A 21000-nucleotide genomic window follows, 5' to 3' on the forward strand; every position below is an offset into this window, starting at 1 on the left:
TCTGGTGTCTTTGTACCATTCTCACCCATTGTGAACAATGTATTGGTGCTGAGCGTCTCTTACGTAACTATGCAAGAGCTTGCCCCGAATCATGTGATTAGCAACAGTGTCTTTGGTCTGGAGAATTCAAAGTTAAAATGTTCCAAGCATTCTGAGCAAGTCAGTGTACCAGATGTTTTTCAAATGTAAATCCCAAAGGGTATAGGTTACTCGCAAATGGCTTATTGGGGGCCTTCCTGCCGATAATGGTCTGAGCTAAATTAGCCATTGCGTCATACATGTACTTGCTGACAGACACACTGTTTTGCGAACAGGATGGCACTTGCCAACAAAAAACATTGTTCTAGTGACACGCGAGACTTTGACCCTTGATACATGTACATTGTGCATTTGTGATACACATCAAGAACACATACCTGAAATCATAGTAGATGACGCTCAGCTTTATATCTTCACCTGTTGATGCAGTGGCATTGGTTTCAGCTAGAACACAAATGAAAAAGATACTTTCAAATTCAAATTAATCGCAGACAAAATTAATTCAGGCTCTGACAGAATGGCCACAATATATGGTTCCCGCAGAAAACCCATCCAGTTAGTTCCCCAACACGGACACAACACTTCTCACTGGCTAAAAGTTTTTCCTTGCCAAACTTGCATATCTGTGACCTTTCATTTTGCATAATTAAGCCATATTTGGAAAGGTGTGTTGCGTGACCTCACTTTGATACACAGCCTAATGACCTTATAGGCCACTTGGGAAGGGTTATGGCAAATCTAAAAAGTCATTCAGTCAAGTGATACCAATTGCTTCCTCCTGGTTGTGGACATTGAACTATACTAAACTCCCCGAGGGAATTAAATTTTGAGATAACAGAGAGTTGAAATCGTGGTACAGGCTTGGGCAAAAACCTGAATATAAGCTCTGTACTCAGGTTTTGTCTAATGTGGTGATCCAAATATGCTCCTCATCAACTAAGTCCACATAGGAATAACTTTATTACATATTTCTGTCAACATACCAACATTTTCTAAAGTTGTCACTGTTACATATTCATCAGGTGCACTGGTGTAGTTCCCCACCGTCAGTGTCACGTGACATATGTAATCAGTACCGCTCGCCACGCCATCCTCCGAAGTGAAAAGGTGCCAAATGGATGTTGTGTTGTAGTACAGTGTGGGTGCTGCATTGCTGGTACAATTTACATCGTAAATCCTACGTAGAAATGATATTAGTTATTCCACGACCTTGAGTGGACACGGGGAAAATGTAGTGCATCTGTCTCCAACATGCAACGAGGCAGAAGGACAAGTACATGGGTTCGAACTCTTAGGGAACATGATGCTTGTGTTCTTAGGCAAGACACTTTACTACAATTGCCTCTCTCCATCCAGGAAAATAAATGGGTACCTGTGAGGGTAGAGACCAGATTGCACCGATCTCGAGCTGCTGCAGAAAACTGGTCTCATGGCCAGATTTGGATGGTAAGTGGGTTTGAACCCAGCCAGGGAACATGGTGCTTGTGTTCTTAGGAAAGACACTTTACTACATTTGCCTCTCTCCACCCAGGAGTATAAATGGGTACCTGTGAGTATAGTGACCAGATAACACTGATCTCCAGTTGCTACAAAAGCTGGTCACATGGCCTAATGACCAGGGGTACTAGCTGTGAAGCGCTTTAGAGACTTTGGTATAAAGCGAACATGTGTTCTTTGGCAAGACACTTTACAACAATTGCCTTTCTCCAACCAGGAGTATAAATGAATATCTGTGATGGTAGAGACCAGATTGCACCGAACTCGAGGTGCTGGCGAAAAAAATTGTGTCATGACCTGATGAACAAGGGCAATAATTGTGGAGCGTTTTGAGACTTTGCATAATGTGTTACATGTAAGCATCTTGTTGTTATTATGGAACGCCGCTATAACGAACATCGGTGGATCCACAGAAAGTGTTAGTAATAACGATCGTTCGGTATAGCGATTTTGAACTGACGGTACCTCTTTGACCAATAATGAACTGGCATTTCTCACGAATGATTTTCCCTTCTATTCCCTGGGGAAATAATGGCCACCTATTGCTCTTCAACATTCAAACACGATATAACTATGGGTTGTTTCATGTTCGGGATTTAAAAGTGGCCCAAATAGTGTTTAATACATGTTCAACCAGTAGATTTTTTTTGTTAATCTGTTGACTTTTTTCAACAACAATGTTTGGTACGTTTTGTACATAAAAACCAGGAGCCAAGGATGATGTTGGGTATAGCCAAACGTCGGTATAACGGTGTTCCACTGTATTAACATCAGTATGATTAATGACATACCAATCATCCATGGTATCTGTGCTATTTGGATACTGCTCACTGGGTGCTGTCCAGTTCACCTGGATCTGTTGAAATTCCGGCGCAGTCGCTGTCACATCATATGGAGCTATGGATAAACACAATGTAAAATTTGTATAAGACTCCCTGCATAACAGTAAAAGTAAAAATCTTTTTTTTTAATGATTTATGAGGGAGTCAGGTTGGCGTAGCAGTACTTTCCTCGCCTTCCACCGCTGTGACCCGGGTTCAAATCCCGCCATATGTGGTTTGGGTTTTCAGTCCCTAACTGACTCCGTGGGTTTTCCCCAGAATATTCTTCTGGGCATTTCCTCCCACCTCTAAAACTGTAACTTCTCATTGTCTTCTCTCCACAGGTTTCTTCAGGCTTGTGAGCTACAGTGCCTAGAGCGCTTTAGAGGAATCCTTGGTTTTATTACCAGAAATGATTAATAATAATAATAATAATTTCACTTGCACCGTGAACACTCTTTCAACCCAAATTTTTTTATCGTGATTTCTTTGAGCGTTCCTCTTCATTTTGCGACATATAAACCTAACCCCAAAATGCCTCTAAACCATTTTCCAGAGAGGGGGCAACCTGGTGTTGACCTGTGCAAGTCCACAAAACATTCAGGCTTCCTGCACCTTTTGGACCTCTTTTGATCTCAGGTACACAAAGAGTATGCAAGGTTAGAGCACAAGAACAGTTTTTAAATGTTTTAGCCTCTCTCTCAGAATTTTGAATTTCACCAACTGATGCTTATGTAGCTACACGTACATGTGCACGTGTTTATCTATTTAAACAGTGGACAAAAATTCCAGAGAACAAAAGAGAACAATATCTTCCACGATTCCCGGAAAACGTCCGTTGTACAAATCTTATGGGAGTCTTCCTAAAAAGTACAAACAGAAGAGGGACAATAGGACGTCTACGATCGACGGTGTGAAAGCGCTTGTGTGTGCACGTATAAAATTTATATGTAAAGTTTGTCTTTCTGAACAGGCTTTTTGGGCTACCAGTTTGGCCCGGCTTGCTTTGTACAGCTTATCATCAACATGAAATTGGGACCAGTGCCTAAGTTGGCCTAGGGCCTACGGAACACTTAATCCGGCAATGTTTGTATTGTTTGTTTGTAATTATTCGGCAACTGGCTGGGATAGCCCGAGAAATTCTCTCAACTTTCCAGTGAAGTCCCTTGGTATCTGAAGATGTGGAAAGGAATAACAGTTTTTAGTGGTGGGAGGAAAAGCCCAGAATGATACTCTAGGGGAAACCCATGGAATCAGGTAGGGACTGAAAACCCAATCCACATATTGGCACAGGCGGGATTCGAACCCTGGTCACAGCGGTGGAAGGCGAGGAAAGAACCGCTATGCCAATGCAGTTTGGAGTTTCCCAATCATTGTGTTGTCATAAAAATGTGGCATAATTATTCCCTGTACAAAGGTAAAATGGCACTACAGAGTGTGCCAAAAAAAGTGCAACATTCAGAAAACAAACAATTAAAACTGTTTCATGTTGTTTTTTTCTCCAATCAAATTATATGTTACAATAAAGCCTAACTATTTTTCAATCCACTCCTTTTAATACCCCATTCCATTTAGGTCCCTAAATCAAGAAATACAATCGATTAAATGAAAGGCTGTAAAATGTACTTGGGCCACTCTCACCAGGACTTGCTGGATCTGGTTAAGCATTGAATAGGCATTGAAGTTGGCGACATGGGCCCACTGATCTCTATATAAAGACTGGATAGCGGATATGCATACAACATTCACACAGTAGACTTTGCATATTGACCAATTCGCCCCCGGTCTCACGAAGATGGCCGCGTATAATACGAACGTTCTACGTGTAAATACGCGCGCGTTGTATCAACAGTTAACGCGCATTTTGGTCACGTACACATATTATGATGTTCTAAAAGGGACACATTTCCGTAGTGATTATTATTTCAAAAACGCCGAAAAAGTGATTTGCGGCATTATAAAAGTAACCACAACGTTAGAAAAATTGTAGTAAACCTTGGTCAGTTGGTCAGTGGTGGTGGTCAAAATATAAGTCAAGTGAACCGCGACGTTACAAAAGAAATCATGCTGTCTATAAAGACGGCAACTTGTCCTTTATAGATCACCAGCCGGTCTCACCAATATGGCGTCAAATTCATTCATTGTGCGGCTCTTTATTAGCTATCCAGTCTTTATATAGAGATCAGTGCATGGGCCTTATGCACAAGTTGGCCATTTTTGTTGTGTTCCCTGAATGTATTTCATAAATTATGAACTGTTGAAGGGGATGTTGCCAGACTATTTATTCACTATAGCCTCACTTTCATTTTGTTTTTTTAAATGTGACTTAAAACATAACAGTATGTTTAATCACAAATTTTAAATTATTCATCAGAGCACACTGGTATTAAATTGTAACTTCATTGCTTTCATTTCTCTACACAAGTTCCAAAAATGAAGATTTTACCTCACTCTCAATCCAATATGGCCGACTCGTGAATAAGGCCCATTACAGGTGAGAGTGGCCCAAGTAAAATTTACACCCTTTAACTTAATTGATTGTATTTCTGGATCTAGTAACCCAAACGGAATGGGGTAAAAAAGGAGTGGATTTAGAAATAGTCAGGCTTTAATGTAATACATGTATATAATTTCATTGAAGAAAAAAACATTGAACAATTTTAATTATACATGTATGAATTCTGAATGTTACACTAGGTACATGTTGACTGCAGTACACACAAATCTCAACTCACCACATTGAATTAATGCTGGATTTACATTGGTGAAGTATTTTGGGGATAACATGCTGGAGTAGGAGAATAAGATACCAGCCGCCTCACTGGGTGCCGCACACGTGCCACCGACAACAGAGGTATTGTCATATCCCAGGGAGTAGTAGAGGTTGCAGGTGCAGCTTAGAGGATTGCCAGCAAGATTCCTTGGATATTGATTAAGGATATCACAAAATATCATCAGATAGTATAAAGATATATTACATATCACACGGATGGAGGTATTGTCATATCCGAGGGATAAGTAGAAGTTGCAATAGAAGCAATAGAGGTTTGCTAGCAAAAATCCTGTGATATAGTCTAGATATCGCAAACATGTCATATATAGATATAATGGAGATAGCACAACGATATTGTAATATACGATAAAGATATTACACAGATATTACAAAGAAATCATAAAATAAAGATGGAGGTAAATTGTCAAAAATGATGGAGAAATAGAGGTAGCAGGTAGAACCTACAGGGTAGTTAGCGAGATTCCTTTGATATTGATTAAATGTATCACACACAAAAACCTGACAATCTGACAAAGATATCACTAAGAATTTAAAGATGTTTAAAAAAATAACAAGAAGATAGCGATATTGTTATATTTGAGGGAGAAGTACAAGTTCCTGTTGCAGCACTGATGGTTGCTATTAAATATTCCTGTGACATTGATTCAAACATCACAAAGATATCATGACAATTTAACAAAGATACATGTATCACAGATATCACAAAGATATCACCACAAGATATTACAACAAAATAAGATATCGCAAAATCAGTATCACAAAGACACCAAAAAGATATCACTGAGGCATCACAGAGATATCACAGACATCACACCACAAAGATATCACAATAAAAATATTATGACATACCGGTACATGTACATGTATATGAACGATATAAACAATATTTCATATAAGTACTACAATGATATTGCAAAGATATCACATTAAACAGAGGAAATCACATATCACAAAGATACCTACAAGATACCGGTATTCCTGAGGTTCAGATCACAATTATACCAAATTTCACATCAACCAGTAATCATGACAACATAACAAAGATATCACAAAGATATCATAAAGACATTACAAATATATCACAACAAAAATGGATATTGTCATATACCCCGGTAATAGATATCACACACACAAAATCATTGAGATCACATTGCAAAGAAGACTGAATAAAAAGATATGAAAAAAATAACAAAAGATATCACAAATATAAAAATATATAAAAATATTACAAATATATCAAAACAATATTACAACATCACACACCATGTATTACAAAGATACTAAAAAAATATCTCTGATGAGGTATCATAGGGGTATCACTCAACAAAATATCACAAGAGGTCACAAATTGGGGTGTTTGGCCTTGGATTAGGTGAACTGAGGGAGACTTTGTTGCCGGGTTAAACAACGTTTCATAATATAACGGTTAGGATTATTGTGAAATGTATCTCTTAAATAACTTACAAAGAACTTAGGACCTTGGCATCAAGTGCATGGAAGGCGTTCTGGCCCACTGTCTCAATCTCATTGTTTGATAAGTCGCTGGAGAGAAAAGTATAGATAGAAATATAATTAACTTGAGTTGAGGTTTTTGCATCATGGTGGTGGGTGCAAATTAGAAAAAGCTGGCAGGTAAACCTGGACAAAAAATTCTAAAGGCAAAACATATTACTGTTTTACAAAAACCCAGTTAAGTGGTCTGGGTATCATTAACCTACATATAACTCCCAGCATGATTTACTAGGAACCATAACCATCCTGGCAAATTCCAACACCATATGTGATGCGATCAAGCTAAATGAGTCGTTCGTCTGGAATTTTTATTTGGAGACCCGGGCCAAAATAGGGCCACTTCATCACATCACTTCATCACATCTCTTGGTGTTCCCACTTCCATAATTTCTTATACTACAGGTGGTATCAGTATGGGGTTGTAACAGCAGTAATGCTGAGATTGTGCTCTTTTCAAATATGTAATAAAAAGTTTTTGACCAGGGTCGACAAACAACTCATTTAGCTTGACCGTATCACAAATGGAAAACTGCAAACACATATTTCTGACTATTTGTTTCTGGAGGTGTGCCAACCCAATGTAAAAGACTGCCAGTCTGTCAGGTACTGTATACCCATCCTGACAGATTCCAACAAAAAAAGCCGTTGGGGTTTGATGGATTGAGTTCTGTTAGGGTTAATAACAGGGATGTGATTGGTCTGTGACAAAAAAACCTGAAAATTATATGCATGAAGTGCAAACTCCGGCGAGCGCGAAGCGCGAAGCCATTACGGCGTGGGGTCCGGGGCCTGCTTAAGGGCCCCGAAAAATTTTTGATTTTAGATGCTCTGTGGTGCAATCTGAGGCAATTACTGGGCACTTTCCTCTGAAATTCTGAAGCAGAATTTGTTTTAATTTATGAAGAATTTTCCTTTATTTGTTAAAATGTACTCTTGTTCTAATAAAGTTTTTTCTGTACTCAAAGTTGAGAACCATGCTGTTCTCCCCAGGATTTTTTCAAACCTGTGGGGGAATTTTTGTTGTGATACAACAACCTGCGAAGCCAAAGCGTGGGTTCGGGGCCTGCTTAAGGACCCCGAAAAATTTTGAACTTTAGAAGCTTTCTGGTGCATTTTAGAGCATTTCAGAGGAGATCTTGTAATATTTTTGTAAAAAAAAATCAAAATTGTAAACTTAAATCACTTCTGCTTTCGATAACATGCCTTTCAAAATAGCGTCGGTAGTATTGTTGGAAAACAATTATTTCACCATTTCTATATTTGTAGTAAAGCAAGGAATCGTTTATATTTCATGTATTTTGTGCCTGGATTATTCTCATTTGCGCCACAAAAATTATCAAGACTAGCCATCAAAAGTGATTAAAACTTGCCTCACCTAATTAAAAATATATTTGAGGTGGGTCACGGCCACTATCGCCGCAAACATTCAGTCTGGCCGGCCGTACATCGCGCCGTACACACGGCCGGCCCGGCGCAGTATCAGTGTGCATTGCTGCACTGTGTACGGCCCATCCCACGTGGCCGAAAATTCTGCAGGACTGCAGAAACACGCTACGATGTTTCTCCACAGGTTCGAGTTTTGCAATCTCGTCATTTCAATGGAAAACACATACACAGAAAATGAAGATCACGTTCTGTGAATTAATTTGCAGAAATCCTCTTTTTCCATCAATGGTTGTTTGGTATTTTTACTATTTTTACGATCCAACTTCGGCCGACTACGCACGGAAAACGAACCTGTGAGTACTTGCAGTAGTCACTGGTTCCGGTCCTTCATCATAGCATGGATTCCAGTGCAAGGGTACCAGTGTACCATGCTGCACTCGTCTGCACATCTGACCAGCGCAACACGTGCATCTCAAGTACCGATACAGGAACTAGACCTACATAACCACAACCTCGGCCCCGAGCGAAAAATCACATAATCGCACTAATGGCAACGCATGGTCTCCAACTTCGTTCTCACATTGGGTGTTCAATATGTGCGTGCGGCATACATATCGATCAACGAAGTTTATGTCCGTAAGTAAATTTCGGATATTTCGGCAAGCAAAACTCATAATGAATAATTAATTAGCACATTCTACCCCCCTATTTTCTCAATGGATTCACACGATTCACGTTGGTGGACTTTTGAGGCCCAAAAAAACGGATTTCCGGAAAAAAAAACGGAGAAATCACATCCCTGTAATAACAACCACGTTAAAGTACATGAAAATAGCTTTTATCAGTAAATCTGCATTAAATTTCATTCTTCTAGCTTTAATAGGGCAATAGTATTGCCCTATTCAAGTAGATTTTTTTTATGCAGATTTACTGATGGCTAGTGAGTCTTAAAGTGTTGGACAATTACATCTCCATGTATTGTCAAAACATGGACAATTATATGAATGCTAGAAAGACACAAAAAAAACTTACAGTTGCCGAAGGTTGGGGAGGCTCGGCATCATTGGCCAATGGCTTATTTCATTGTTTGAAAAATCCCTGTAGGAATGAAGAAAGGAAAATACCAATGTCTTTGCACTGGTCTTCTTCAGAGCAGATCAAAGTCTGCTTTGTTATTAGTTTGGTAGCTGAGAAATGGCAAACAAAGTATATTTCTTGAATAGCAATATAAGAATGGGTCATTCTTCAAATTTGGTGTCCAGTTTTTTCACTGTCCCTGTTACATCTGACATCTTTGAAATTGATAATTCTGCTCCTATTATGCAGAAATACTCCAAGAATGATTGTGAATAGCAAACTAATACCCAACCAAAAACAAATTATGTTGAAGTCATTCTGAAAGGTAGGATAGATCATTTGTCATTTGCTTTTTTTGTTTTTGTTTAATGCAACAACAGTGATCAAAATCTAAAGACGGGTGCTTAATAACTAACCTGATGAAGTTTAGGCTCTTTGAATGTTGTATATTCTGAGAAGACAATATTCTAGTATCTCGGTTTCAATTCAAAAGTTGCCTAGTCATGTTTTGAATGGCGCCCAAAATCAGTGTCTGGGACACTTTCTCATTCAGTCGATTGCAGCTACGCGATGTCACACTCTGAACTGAAGGATAATAGCAACCGTGTGTGCGTCATGTCAATGCGTGTGCGCACCCATTCACGGATTTGTGGAATTACAAACCAACTACCAACGGAAATTTCCAAAAATGTGTCTTTTTTTTTATTTATGTCATCTTTAGTGAGGATAGCTCCGATCAGTGCAGGGCACTGCTTTAAGGGTTACAAGGTGCTGCAAGGGTTACAAGGGTTACAAAAATGCATCACTTGACGCAATTAACTGCCTTTAACTTTGTCGGTTAGTTTTTTGAATAGCTCTACCTTTCATGATACTTGAACGGCAAATAACAAAGTTCCAAGAAGTAAAGGGGACATGAAAATGTCACACTTTGGACCCTTAATGTATAGATGTACCCATATACTCCAAAATCTTTATTTTTCATGGATCCCTCATTGTTTCAGAATAATTTATAGATTTTTTCAGTCTGTTTTTGTAAACCTTTACTGTTAGCAATGAGGCGCAAGGCATGTTAATAATCCACAAATTCCATTTGGTCCATTATCTATATGTAACTCGACCCTTGATGTCTGAATGAAATGCATGCATGATATGCAAATGTTACTTACGCTATCTCCAGGTTGGCCAGCCCGTCAAAAGCATCTTTATTTACTGCACTTATATTATTCTGGCCCAGTAATCTTCAAAATGGAACAACAGCCATGAATATGGATGATTATGCAAATGAGTGCTTTATGCAATTCTTTGTATTACTTCTAAATGAACACAGGGTGAGTCAAAAGAAAGTGACAGAATTTGACAAATATTTTTTATATATTTGTCTGCTCCATTTCATTGAAAAAAAACATAAGGATGAGGTAATTCTTACTGACCAGTAACTGTGAAAATTTCACGTTCGTGTAATTTGCATATTCCCAAGTTATGTCTGTTTTAATAAAAAGATCACAAAACACAAGTGTCCACCACCAATCATTGACCATTCTACGAAACGACGAATACCCATTGAGTACAATGAAACAATGGATGTTGTCCCACCTCGGTAAATGAACAAAAACTTGCAAAAGAAAAAATCAACATCAATATTTTGAAGAAAAAAAAGTTGATGTGTTCCTCATACTCAAAACACAAAATCTGACAGTAAAAATAATGTTTCAGTCTTGATTTCATTTATTAAAATCTCATTTATATTTGAATGCTTGTGTGTAATCTGTAATTCTTACTTAGGTCAATAGCTTCCAATGGCATTCCATGGACAGCTATGGTATGAAACAGGTTCTTTTATAGTAAGACATGCATAACTTCTGATAGCATTGATCAATTTTAGTTTTTTTGGGTTTTTTTTCAGATGAGTGGATGAACATGCTCTTTTAAGACATATTTCATTGGAGAATCAAATTTGATTGCTTTAATCCAGGTCACTTTCTTTTTTACTCACCCTGACCTTCAGCACTGCAGGCATCTCAGAGGTTATTTCGGGTTAGTACAATGCACAAAAGCTTTACTCATGCCATATCCCAGCAAAGCCAAGCCATTGCCCTCCAACTCCAAGACTTGTATTGAGTCACCAAACATCGTGTCTGAGTCCGAGTCACCTCTTCCAAGTCCGAGTCATGCGGGTCGAGTCCGAGTCCGAGTCATGAGTCATAAAGGTGACCATTAATTGCCCTCTAACTCCCAGACTTGCATTTGAGTCACCAAACATCGAGTCCGAGTCACCTCTTCCAAGTCCGAGTCATGCGGGTCGAGTCTGAGTCTGAGTCATGAGTCATAAAGGTGACCATTAATTGCCCTCTAACTCCCAGACTTGTATTTGAGTCACCAAACATCGAGTCCGAGTCACCTCTTCCAAGTCCGAGTGATGCGGGTCCAGTCTGAGTCTGAGTCATGAATCATAAAGGTGACCATTAATTGCCCTCTAACTCCCAGACTTGTACTTGGGTCACCAAACATCAAGTCCGAGTCACCTCTTCCAAGTCTGAGCCATGTGGGTCGAGTCCGAGTCCGAGTCACGAGTCATAAAGGCGACCATTTATTGCCCTCTAACTCTCAGACTTGTATTTGAGTCATCAAACATTGAGTCTGAGTCACCTCTTCCAAGTCAGAGTCATGCGGGTCGAGTCTGAGTCATGAGTCATAAAGGTGATCATTAATTAATTGCCCTCTAACTCCCAGACTTGTATTTGAGTCACCAAACATCGAGTCCGAGTCCGAGTCAATCACCTCTCCCAAGTCTGAGTCATGCGGGTCCAGTCTGAGTCCGAGTCATGAGTCATAAACGTGACCATTGCCCTCTAACTCCCAGACTTGTATTGGAGTCGCCCACAAACATCGAGTCCAAGTCACCTCTCCAAAGTCTGAGTCATGCGGGTCAAGCACAAGCCCGAGTCCCGAGTCATTCAGGTTGAGCCCGAGTCCGAGTCACGAGTCATACATGTAAAGGTCGAGTGCAAGTCTGAGTCGAGATTCATCTTTAAGTACTATAATTGGAAACAAATGTTGAGGTACTGCTAAATCCTCACGGTGTGGAAAATACTAAAAACATGTCAAATAAACAAACCATGGGATAAGCCAATGAAGTTGAATGAATTTTAACTAAATTGCTGGGAAAAAAATAAGTGATTTGTGGTAATTTTGGTGAAGTCCCGAGTCCACAGGTCCAGTCTGAGTCCAAGTCTACAGGGTTAAGTAAGACTCCGAGTCTGAGTCATTTGTCATCGTGACTTGAGTCTGAGTCAAGAGTCGTACAAGTTACAACTCTGCTAACTCCGCCTCAATGCAAAAGGTCTATTGGCAAATTGATGAAATTGGAAAGTCAGATTCTGAAACCAGCGGCAAAATTCACAGAGGTGCTAAGTGCCCACATAATACTGGAAAGTTTGGGTTAGAAATGCTAGGTTACCAACCATAATGTTACATGATTTATATGGCCTGTGACTAGGCGCCAGTTGACTGTTACTCAGTACGAAACTTTGCTAATCATAGTAAAAGCAATGACTGATCTTTTTCGCACAAAAATTAACACCCAGCATTTGCTCCCCATTATGCAAAAAAACATATTTTGCAAGAGGCTATAGGGAAAAGCTTACTTTCAGTAGACTGCTGTCTAAAATGCTTTTTTTTTTCTATATTTTGAAAGTTGTCTTATTTTCACTGGCCTGTAAATTCTCAATACAAAACCAATTTCCCTGGCATAAAGACATGACTGATATATGCAAATATGCTGTCTATACAATGACAAAACTTGGCGGTATTTATCTGACGTGAAATGTTCAACTTTCTCCTTATTTTTTTGGCATATGATATGAGAAATTGTCTGCAAACATTGCAAATAAAAATGTAATGCCAAATGAGTCTTAAATATAAATCATGCAACTGCATTTCCTGGAATGCAGCTGAATTCAACATATCATGAATATGGAGAATATGCAAATGATTATGTTAATAAAGCAATTTGCAAAATGAAACGATTTAACACATGTGTGACAGACTTACAGTCTTGTCAAGCTGGTATAATGAATATGGATAATATGCAAATGATTATGGTCATAAAACAATCATTTGCATAATGAAAAGATTTAATTAAACACATTTGTGACAGACTTACAGGCTCCTCAAGCTGGTTAACGGTGCCAGGATACCAGTTGGGATCTCAGTCAACCTGTTATTTTCCAAGTTACTGTAACCATAGAAACGTGAAATAAGAAACTTTTAATCCCATCGGCAAACATGTTTTATGGACCATTCCAGATTTGTCCATATATTTTTATTTCTGTGAATATTATATGAAAGATTTTTTTAATAATTATTATTAACAACATAGAAAAATATTTTCCCGACGTCACATGAAATGTCCAAATTCTTCGTATTTATTTAATTCACCTTAGGCCTTCAGGAAAGTCTGTTAGCAATGTTGTTTTAAACTGTACATGTTTCTTTGTAATAGTTGTACAATTAATATAATAGTTGCTTTACAATCATGCAGTAAATACCATGCTTTTATTAGATTTCATTGTGTTGTATTTGTATTTGTAATGTATTGTATTTGTACACGTGTGTAGTCCTTTGTAGTGTACGCAGGGCCCCAATGGAAACCAGTTTTAAACTGTTTGGGCACACCCTTGGTAAAGACATATAATAAATAAATAAACTTACAGTATTTCCATGCTGGTCTGTCCTTCAAACGCATTCGCAGGAATGGTTCCAATCTGGTTATCATTCAGAAGAACTTTGTCCAGATTCTGACTGGAAAGTGCCTTGGCAGGATACGTTGCTAAAACGTTGTTATACAATGATCTACAATCAACAAAAAAGTTATGGGTTGTAATTGGTATAGGTTGTAATCTGGTAAGTGAAGCAAGGTTGCAACAAGGGTGGTTGGATATACTGCAAGGATCTGCAAACAGAAAACTTTTATAGGTTGTAACTGGTGTGTAGGTTACATGTGTGGCAAGGTTGTAAAACGGGTGGTTGGTATATGTTGTTCGGACATCCCAATGATCTGCAGCCAAAAGTTTGTAATGAGGGTAGTTTGATGTATGTTGGCATGACATTATACAATGATCTGCAACTGACAAGAATGATGGAAATGTGATGGGTTGTAACCGTTCTATATGTGTATGAATTAATATTGTAACAAGGGTGGTTGGAAAGGATGTTACAATGGTCCAGAAAAATGTACCAGAAAAATGTTGGAAAAGATATGGGTTGTAACTGTTCTATGTGTGGGAAGGTTGTAACAAGGCATATATTGTCAGGTCGTTACATGATCTGCGACCAGATGTTGGAAAGGTTATGGGTTATAAGTAGACCTCTCATTAAATATCTCAAATAATACATGTATGTAGACAAGGTAATCTGCAATGGTTCCACTGCACATGTATCAAGTATTAGTTTCAACCAACAAAACTGAAACACTCACATTGTTGTGATGGTTGCCCCATCAAACGTGTCACCATAAAGCGATGAAATCTTGTTGTTCTCTAAAAACCTGAAAAAGAAAAAGAACATCAATACTTAGACAAGCTGCTCAAATGAAATATCATTGTTCACTCTTTTTTTTATATGACTTTTGATTTGACTTGTGACTATTTAACTTGTGATGAACTTGACTACAAGCCTGTTATATGTAAAAAAAAAAAAAAGTTGATCAAAAGTAAAAGAAATTCCTCTGGACACTTGTAAAGACGCCAAATTTGTGAACCCCCTTCTAAAAGGGGGTTTAATTTCAATTTCAATAACATTTATTTCAATCAAAAGCAAAGTTAAAGCATCATGATAACAAAAAGTTGTCATGTTAATCAAGATGGAGGCATGCTTTTAAAAAGCCAAAGCTTATGGTGGGAATGCCTAAACTTAAATGCAAAACTGCAAAAACAAAATGATTTCACAGAATTTAAAGAAAAACAGATAAGCTAATAGGCAACTACAAATGAAACACAAACAGTAGCCATGCCCTGCAAATGGGACCCATGTTATACATCCAATATTAAAAGATTCTATGCTGTCTGTCTAATGTCTGTGTGTCATTTTTTGGGGGGTAAAAGGCCCAAGGAGTGTGCAAGCACAAAATGCAAGCGTTAAAGGGAATATACATCATTTGCTTTTGCTGTAATTTTCAGATATGGATGGAATTGGGGGGTTGGAAATATATAACAAATATAGTTACACTGACTTTTTTGAGGTTTTGGGTTCGAAAATGCTATAAAAACCAAAAAAAAACCAACATTTTCCTGTAGTCTGGTTCCCTGACTCCATATAAGAAGAAACAGAGCAGTTTACATACATTGGGGAATTGTAAGGTCAGGGAACCAGTCTAGCTGGCTTGTACCCGTTCATAGGTGTGTAATCGATTGCAAACAAGTGCGATGGTCCATTGGGGCCAGTATTTGAAAAAAAGCCAGTTTTTTCCAACGCCGACCAGCGTTGGAAATACAAAAATACCACTTTTCTTGAAAATGACAGTATACCAGGTGCCACGATTTTACAGAATGCTTTACACTGTCATTCACTAACAGTCCAGCAAGGTATTTCAAAATGATTTGGTAGTTTTATTTTTTGATGTTTGCAAATGTTGTATTTTCCCTTTAATGGAGAGGTATCCAGTGTATGCAGGTCCTATGCTACGATTTCACTGTCCTTTAAGTCATGGTCGGCACGTCAAAAAAATATTTGTTTGTTTCGTTTTGCTTTTTAGGCCAATTTGTTTCTTTTAGAATTTGAATACTTAAATATTGCAACAATATCTCCATAAAACACTCCAAATCGCATTGCTATTACCCAAACCATACCGTGGATTCACCAAGGTTTAACCACGCCCACTTGGGGTCAACATGCAAGTTGAGGTCAAAGTAAACTTTAGTATACGTATGACTCCACGCCCACCCAGCCGTAGTTGTATATCAGTGTTGTAGTCGAGTACTTTTTTCCGAGTACCGAGTACTGCCGAGTACTTAGGTTGCTGAGTACTTGTACCTCCGAGTACAAGAACGGGTCTCCGAGTATGAGTACTTGTACTTCCGAGTACGAGTACGAGTACGATCGAGTACTCGCATTTCCGAATACGGCCATATGTCAAATGGTTCATTGTGCGTAATTGGCCCAGGCCTAGTCAGACCAATTATACAGACCCACTCACGGCTAGCTGTTAAATGTGTTTGTCCAGACGTACGTGCACAGAGGAAAATCAGGAAATCTTGATTTCTCAACAAGCCAATCAACCATTTCAAACTGAAAGTATCGATAAAATAAGGCCATGGAAAGTGAAGTTATAACATTTTTTCCCCCGAGTACTGCTATTGGAGTACGAGTACTTTGTTGCCCGAGTACTAGTAACGTCATTTCGAGTACGAGTAATTTGACATTCGAGTACGAGTACGAGTACGAGTACTCCAAAAAAAGTACTTGAGTAGTACTCGAGTACGAGTACCGAGTACGAGTACTACAACGCTGTTGTATATGTATGCTACTTGAAGGGCAACTTACAAATCTTGAATGGTCGACAAATCTCCAAACATCTTCCCTCTAATATCACTGATCTGGTTGCTTTCCAAATGACTGGAAGAAAAAAAAACAGACAAGGTATATGGCAAAACAAGACATAATTAATATAAAATCAAGTGGTTACATCTTCATGACGCCACTTCGGATTTTGGATACTAATAATAATATAACTAATAACCCTGATATGTGATTTTAAAAAATCGCAATGTTGATGACCTCTTCAATACATCACACAATTTTCACATTTTTGTGCAATTATGTATGACCTACTACAAAAATAATTTTGAATTTAGCTGGTTCTCTTGATGAGATATATGGCTTAAAAGTCAATCAAATTTTAAACATTTATATAAAAATCATGCGATGACGTCATTATGACGTCCCCTCATTTATTACCTATAACACATCCCGGTCTACCTACATACCAAGTTTCAACCCAATCGGACTTAAAGTTCTCTAGAAAGGATCTTGCACCTTTAAGATGGCGTCATGCAACCCATGATGATGTCATCATGACGTCACTCTCCAAGACAGGAGTTCACTTTGGTGTCTTTGTATATTGTCAAGTTTTATGGTAACATGGCTTTGTTTTAGGTTCAAGTGTTTGGCAGAATAAAATGTGCATATGTACAAAGTCTATGGGATTTGGGAGAGAACTAACAGAGAAAAAAAATACTTTAACAAAAACAAAGGCTTGTCAGCAACTGTGAAAATTTGGGGATGGTAGAGGAATCTTGAACAAAAACCTTGGTTCTCTTTTTTCAAAATCAATTTCTTGAAAAAGCTATCTTAATAAGAGATAAACCAAAACTTACAGTTGTCCAATTGTGACGGAAAATGCTTCTTCCTCTATGATGCTGATAGCATTGGACTGCATGTATCTATGTACAAAATATGTTAAAAAAATTATGTTTAGCATACGCCTTATTTATTGTAAGTGTGCAGACCAGCACACGCACACAGTGTCTCTCCAATGGGGGCTCATAATGTGGTAAAAAATGCCATCTACATGTATTGTTCACAGATCACAGAGTCCAAAATTGCCGATAATTTTGAAATCGAATGGTGCTCTCTCCTGCATTCTTATGCTATTTGAGATTACATTCAGGAACTTTAGCATTCCATTTAATATGTTTTGCCCCATTTCACTAGCATCCACATACTGTATTAGTCAGTGGCTGAACACCCCCCACCCCTTACATCCGCCACTGCTTATTTTGTGATAGCTGGTCACATATTTAACAGGGTGTTTACTTACAAATATGATGCTGAGACACCATTGAATGCATGGGATGGAATGGTGGTCACACCCACTGATTGGAGATATCTGCAGAACAAAAAAAAATCAAATTAAATTGAAGAAAAAAAAAAACCGACAAGTTTATTACCAGACATGGAAAAGCAGCACTGATTTAAGTAATCACAAGTCTAGCTGCAGGTCAATCACAAGTCAATAAACTTTTAATCACAAGCCCATCACGTACATCTATCAATTGTCACTCACGAGTCAATCAATGTCAATCCAAAGTCTCGTCACTCACAAATCACTCACAAGTGCTCACACTCACTCTCACGTCACTCACAAGTATTTACAGGTCACTTCAAGTCACTCACAATTTAGTCACTCACATGTACTCAAAAGTCACACACAAGTACTCACAACTTCTAACAAGTCACTCATAAGTCACTCACAAGTACTAAAAAGTACTCACATGTACTCACAGCTTACCCACAAGTCACTGACAGGTATTTACAAGTCATTCACAAGTACTCACAAGTCACTCACAGGTATTTACAAGTCATTCACAAGTACTCACAAGTCACTCACAAGTCACTCAAAAGTGCTCACAAGTCAATCACAAGGCTATCACGTCAATTACATGTACTCACAAGTTACTCACAAGTCATTTTTTTTTGCAATCCCAAGTCCATGCATCCTTAAGTCACTCACAAGTAATCACAAGTACTCACAAGTCACTCACAAGTCAATCTAAAGTCAATCTAAAGTCACTCACAAGTCAATTAAGTCACTCACAAGTCAATTAAGTCACTCACAAGTCTGTGGGTGCTTTTCAAAGTATGGTTTTTGTAGAGACACTAACAGATACTTACAAGTCATTCACAAGTACTCAGAAGTCACAAACAGGTACTGAAAAGTCACTCAAAAGTCAATACAAGTCACTCACAAGTCATCCCACTCACAAATAACTCACAGGTCACTCACAAGTGAATCCCACTTCAATCCAAAGTCACTCACAATTAAGTCAATCTCAAGTCACTCGCAAGTCAATCTCAAGTCACTCACAAGTCAATCTCAAGTCACTTGCAAGTCAATCTCAAGTCACTCACAAGTCTGCGGGTGCATTTGGAAGTTTTGGTTTTGGAAAAGAGAAAGAAACAAACAAGACTACTGTACTTACATATATGAGTAGGTCACATCATTGAAGGAATATGAACTCATGGTTTGGAGAGGGTTGCTACTCAAATAAAGATAACTGCAAACAGAAAAAATACATATCTTTAATCATTTTTTTTATGACGCTTTGAAACTACGTATATTAAACTTGAAGTTATTTTTTGTTCCAAATGAACCACAAAGAGAACTAACTAGGTGCATAACAATATTATTTTTGAAGTTGAACAAAGAAATTGACTGAAGCGTGGACTGAATCTGCCACCTCCAGATTACTGTTCTGGTGCTCTACGACAGCTGATGTTGGAGCTGAACTTGCCACCTCAGATTACCGTTCCGGTGCTCTTCCACAGTGGAGCCAGCCATATGTTGGATCTGATTCTGCCATCTCCGGATTACCGTTCCAGCACTCTACAGTAGATCCAGCCCTATGTTGGATCTGCACCTGCCACCTCCAGATTACCTTTCCAGTGCTCTACGACAGCTCATCCAGCCCTATGTTGGATCTGCACCTGCCGCCTCCAGATTACTGTTCTGGTGCTCTACGACAGCTGATGTTGGATCTGCACCTGCCACCTCCGGATTAACGTTCTGGTGCTCTACCACAGTGGATCCAGCCCTATGTTGGATCTGAATCTGCCACCTCCGGATTACCGTTCAAGCACTCTACAGTGGATCCAGCCCTATGTTGGATCTGTACCTGCCACCTGCGGATTAACGTTCTGGTGCTCTACCACAGTGGATCCAGCCCTATGTTGGATCTGAATCTGCCACCTCCAGATTACCGTTCAAGCACTCTACAGTGGATCCAGCCCTATGTTGGATCTGTACCTGCCACCTGCGGATTACCGTTCCGGTGCTCTACCACAGTGGATCCAGCCCTATGTTGGATCTGAATCTGCCACCTCCGGATTACTGTTCAAGCACTCTACAGTGGATCCAGCCCTATTTTGGATCTGTACCTGCCACCTGCGGATTACCCCTCCGGTGCTCTACCACAGTGGATCCAGCCCTATGTTGGATCTGTGCCTGCCACCTGCGAATTACTGTTCCGGTGCTCTACCACAGTGGATCCAGCCCTATGTTGGATCTGAATCTGCCACCTCCAGATTACTGTTGAAGCACTCTACAGTGGATCCAGCCCTATGTTGGATCTGTACCTGCCACCTGCGGATTACCGTTCCAGTGCTCTACCACAGTGGATCCAGCCCTATGTTGGATCTGAATCTGCCACCTCCGGATTACCGTTCAAGCACTCTACAGTGGATCCAGCCCTATGTTGGATCTGTACCTTCCACCTGCGGATTACCGTTCCAGTGCTCTACCAGAGTGGATCAAGCCATATGTTGGATCTGAATCTGCCACCTCTGGATTACCATTCCAGCACTCTACAGTGGATCCAGCCCTATGTTGGATCTGCACCTGCCACCTCCAGATTACCTTTCCAGTGCTCTACGACAGCTCATCCAGCCCTATGTTGGATCTGCACCTGCCGCCTCCAGATTACTGTTCTGGTGCTCTACGACAGCTGATGTTGGATCTGCACCTGCCACCTCCGGATTAACGTTCTGGTGCTCTACCACAGTGGATCCAGCCCTATGTTGGATCTGAATCTGCCACCTCCGGATTACCGTTCAAGCACTCTACAGTGGATCCAGCCCTATGTTGGATCTGTACCTGCCACCTCTGGATTACCGTTACAGTTCTCTTTTCTACAGTGGATCCAGCCCTATGTTGGATCTTTACCTGCCACCTGCGGATTACCGTTCCGGTGCTCTACCACAGTGGATCTAGCCCTATGTTGGATCTGAATCTGCCACCTCCGGATTACCGTTCAAGCACTCTACAGTGGATCCAGCCCTATGTTGGATCTGTACCTGCCACCTGCGGATTACCGTTCCGAT

The 21000-nt window shown here is 39.4% G+C and overlaps 1 protein-coding gene across 2 annotated transcripts in view; it reads right to left on the reverse strand.

Moving 5' to 3' along the window:
* Positions 1 to 21000, reverse strand: part of LOC119725831 — a 125084-nt gene that overhangs the window by 49545 nt on the left and 54539 nt on the right. The window contains exons 23-36 of one of the 2 annotated variants that reach the window (XM_038197419.1): positions 19104 to 19178; positions 17942 to 18010; positions 17499 to 17564; positions 16666 to 16737; positions 14603 to 14671; positions 13837 to 13977; positions 13289 to 13360; positions 10293 to 10364; positions 9082 to 9147; positions 6616 to 6693; positions 5093 to 5277; positions 2328 to 2433; positions 1023 to 1216; positions 417 to 483 (exon numbers count right to left, since the gene is read on the reverse strand). In XM_038197419.1, coding sequence (XP_038053347.1) covers positions 417 to 483; positions 1023 to 1216; positions 2328 to 2433; positions 5093 to 5277; positions 6616 to 6693; positions 9082 to 9147; positions 10293 to 10364; positions 13289 to 13360; positions 13837 to 13977; positions 14603 to 14671; positions 16666 to 16737; positions 17499 to 17564; positions 17942 to 18010; positions 19104 to 19178 — 1332 coding nt within the window. The remainder of the gene's footprint in view (positions 1 to 416; positions 484 to 1022; positions 1217 to 2327; positions 2434 to 5092; positions 5278 to 6615; positions 6694 to 9081; positions 9148 to 10292; positions 10365 to 13288; positions 13361 to 13836; positions 13978 to 14602; positions 14672 to 16665; positions 16738 to 17498; positions 17565 to 17941; positions 18011 to 19103; positions 19179 to 21000) is intronic. The other variant, XM_038197420.1, reaches the window with a different exon arrangement.

This window comes from Patiria miniata, unplaced genomic scaffold (genome assembly GCF_015706575.1).
Source record: "Patiria miniata isolate m_02_andy unplaced genomic scaffold, ASM1570657v1 HiC_scaffold_19, whole genome shotgun sequence".
NCBI lineage: Eukaryota > Metazoa > Echinodermata > Asteroidea > Valvatida > Asterinidae > Patiria > Patiria miniata.